Source organism: Halyomorpha halys, unplaced genomic scaffold, assembly GCF_000696795.3.
Source record: "Halyomorpha halys isolate HHAL.00 unplaced genomic scaffold, Hhal_1.1 Scaffold136.1, whole genome shotgun sequence".
Classification (NCBI taxonomy): domain Eukaryota; kingdom Metazoa; phylum Arthropoda; class Insecta; order Hemiptera; family Pentatomidae; genus Halyomorpha; species Halyomorpha halys.
In genome coordinates, this window is record NW_027111614.1 from 375488 (window position 1) to 379600 (window position 4113).

At 31.2% G+C, this 4113-nt stretch overlaps 1 protein-coding gene across 1 annotated transcript in view; it reads right to left on the bottom strand.

Moving 5' to 3' along the window:
• Positions 1–2138, bottom strand: part of LOC106678369 (uncharacterized) — a gene marked incomplete in the record, with an annotated part of 24495 nt that extends 22357 nt beyond the window's left edge. The window contains 1 exon segment of the mRNA XM_067049703.1: positions 1625–2138. Within this exon segment, the coding sequence (XP_066905804.1) occupies positions 1625–1761 (137 nt within the window).
• Between the last annotated feature and the right edge of the window lie 1975 nt (positions 2139–4113).

Genomic DNA, 4113 nt, shown 5'->3' on the forward strand with positions numbered 1-4113 from the left:
AGATAAGTAAATACAAAAAATAATATAAGAAATTAGGAAGATGATTAGGGAAGCTGTCAAAAAGGAACAAAAAATAGTTTTCAACTATTTATTTGCCAACATTTCGCCCCACGTTGCGGGGCTTCATCAGGACTAAAAAAGATACAACTAAAATATGTTGACAATGTAAGATAAATTAGGTTTATTATTACCACAATGTAACAGAGAATAATGATCTGCCCCAGATTATTAATTAGAATAATTAGTTAGTTTCAAACGCCGGGAGATTGAACCTTGGAGTTTTTTTATAAACATTTTATTAACTCCTACATACATAAAAATATATATACTTATTGTGGTGCACTTTTTTTATTTCTTATTGTGATTCTTTTTTCGTTTTTGCATATCTTTTTTCTATTTCTATTAGTTAATTTTTACATAATTTTTAACCCCACCTTAGTTTAATTTATTGTCATCATATTATCTTACATTGTCAACATAGTTTTGAATTTTTTTTAGCCCTGATGAAGCCCTGCAAAATGGGACGAAACACTGACAAATAAATAGTTGGAAACTAATTTTTTTTCCTTTTTGACTACACTCCCAACCATCTTCTTCATATTCAGTTATGGTCAATCATTTTTATATATGATATTGGAATAATAATTTGAATAAAAGTATTCTAGAGACTAGCAACAAAAATAAGCTTTTAGAATTTATCATGACATTAAAAAAAAAAATTGTTTTAATTCTCAATTACAAGAGTAGATATAAGTTTGATAATGTATTGGACACACTAGGATGTTAACTAAGAATGACAAAGTTTTTTAAGTAATAATGTGAACTGCTACAATCCATGAAAAGGCAGAGGATTCAATACTTTGTAAGGAAGTACCATTTTTAGAACAATGGTTATACAAGGAGGTAATTGTTTCAAAATCACACCCAACTGCCAGATTTTCTCCAATTAAGAGTACCCATTTTATAAAGGCTGGGTAATCCACAAACACATAGGGTTGTCATGGTAACAGAATAAATAATTATCTGCCATAGCCGGATTCGAAACTGAGTCCTTGGAGTTAAAATCACAGCGCCTTACCTCTGTGCCACAACTCAAATCAAAACTTGTCTCTTTCAATATAAGAATGAACAAAATTACAAATAAATGGAGACAAGAGGTAGCAACTGAAAACTGGTTTGGGAAACACTTATTAAGTATATTCAATATATCATCCCAAAAACTTCTGTATACGTGAATAAAACAGAAACATGACATAATTACATGAAAACATTTAATTTAACTTTTAATTCAATCGTCTAAAATACTGCCCCTTAAAATTAGTCATGTTTCTAAAGTTGTGATGAATGTAAATTGAAATATCTTTTTAAAAAAGTAGTCAAATAACAGGACTATAAATAAAGATCAATTTCTAGTCGCCGAAATGCAACAATGATCACAGAAAATTATCAAGTAAATAGCTAATTCATAATTTAAAAAGTATTAAGTTCAGACCAATTCTATAAATAATAAGAAGTAAAATTACTTTTTACATGACTGCGACTAATCTGTTTAATTAGCTAAAGATTTTAATACATTGAAATACTAATAGAAACAAACAATAATAGTAAAAGTAAACATTCTCACTCTCTCTCCTTCAACATTCTTGTTTGTAATTCTGCATTTCCTTCAGCTTTTAAAGCTAATCCTAACTGATTTGCTTTTCTACCTTTCCTCAAGGGTTGGATATTTTCTTTACATAATTCTAAGATTTCAATATCCATAATTATAAATTATGGCTTATAACTAATCACAACTAATGACAGCTCAACTATTGAGTAAACTTTAAAGAAAAACCCGAAAGGCTATTAAAATCGTGAAACAAATGCCATGGTAAAACAAGATGAGTAAATATGTCAAACAAATAATAAAAAACTACAACTTTAAAACATATTAAAACAGCGATAATTTAAACTTTAAAAAACCGTTAGATACAAACTTCAAAGCCCGGCCTAAGTTCACCAAAGAGGTTAATGCAAAGACAACTAACGTTGGTCCTAAGCAAAAACAATTTTAAAGTTACAAGAACTTTTTTTATACGATAATTATGCACCAGTTTGCTCAAAGAGATTAATCTTTCAAGCAGACATTTTAAAACTTCGAAATTCCGTCCTATATAATATTACAAAACGAATTTAAACCCCATTAGATAAAACCTTGAATTCCTTTTTTTTTATCAATCATTTGACTGTGATTAGCATACTCGGAACAAATCAAACAAAAGTCTTACAATAAAGATAAGTAATATATTTATTACTTTTCTTGAATAGGGAGCTCACCTGACAAAAAAAAAAAAAATCTTATGTTTTATTTTGAAAGCGATGTACTCCAAAGAATTTACTGTGAATTGGGGTTTCTTTCTCTACTAAGGTCCCTCTATAGACCCTCCCAGAGCTATAACGTTGTTTAAAAGTAACCACAGTCTGTAGAATACGTTAAATACAATAATTTGTAATCGTCTAAAGGATTGAACCTAATTTAAGGACCTAAATATATAACCATGTATATAATTCATATAATTGTATATAACCTAAATATATAATTCATATAACCTTGTAATATGAAACTATCTTTATAAAACATATAAGAGCATAGGTTTTTATAAACATGTAAGTATCTTTTAGCTTGGATTATATATCCTTTTTAGAGTGTTTGTTGTGAAGTGGTATATATTCTGTGTTTTGTCTTGCCTGGAACGTTGACTGATTAGTACATTAGATACTCCAGGCTTCGTGTTCGGAATATTCCAATTATTTCATAAAGTCTTTAGTTATTTACATTCAAAAATTTATTTATTTATAAAATACCCTTCGACTATTAAAGATCTCCTTAGAGTCCCTGTTACAATTCATGGCCAGTAAATAACCCTTATTCTACTCACGCTCAGTCATCGCAAATCCATCTGGTACATCTATCAAAGCCAGGGTTTACGATGATTTCTTTGCCCAGTGGCATTCCAAATATAATCCACTACGGAAACCTATAATCTCCACTCCGTTTTACATGGTCTAGTCTCCTAACTCAATCTTTATTAATTACAGATACAATGCCGCTTATTCGTAAAGAGGAATGAATTCTTTATTTTAACAAATCCTCTTGCTATCATTAGGGCCCTTAGCATCTTTTTTCTGTCATGCTTTGAGTCTGCTACACGATTAATAAAAGTTCATACTTTTCTAATACAAGTTACTATTTACCGAATAATATTATGTTAGTAGTGTAGTTATGAAAATGGCAAGGTCTATTTTGTAATTTTTTTCAGCCTTTCGAAATAAACGTGTTTCACCACAATGGTCGAAATAAGGTAGTGAATACTCAACCAAAAATTAATTGAATATTTTCGGAATAACGTGGTCCGAATACTGTTATTGGTTCTACTGGACCTGGCCAAATTTGAAATGAAGCTCTCGCGGAACTTGCTGTGTTTTGTAAAGAAATCACGTGTTTGAACGCATTATTAACACTTTTTTTTTTAAAAAAAGGAAAGAGATTCAGTAATCCATCGAGGGTGAAACCAACTGCCTTTCTGACTTTCAATCTTAAGCAATGCTGCCGATTCTCTTGACCAAAAAATACCTGTTTTATCCGACAAATATCTGCCACTATCTCCACTATTGGAACATCAGTAACGTAGTTATAATTGCAACTGTATGATTGTTAGAGTCATGATTGTACTGTTGCGCTAGCTCTGAGAGTGATAGTTGATAGTATAAGTAATGTCAGTGAAGCAACTGCTCGTTAACCATCACATGAGTACACCTTCACAGTGAACTACCGTACAGTTTCAGGTATTGCAGCAAAAGTAGCAGTCAACATTACATCATTGCTGTCACGACAGTTTGCCGAATGGCGTGATAGTTGATAGTACATGTATGTCAGTGGACTAACAGTCACGTTAACTGCCACGTTTTAGTGCATAATTCTTGACAGTGAACTGTTGCAACACATCAACCTTACCAAATGTAATGACGATAGGTGGGAAAACATTGGTCTTGTGTATTTGCACAATAACTTAAAATTATGTCAGTCCTGGGCTCCTAAACAATCCGCCACGGGTCCCAAAAATAAACCCGACT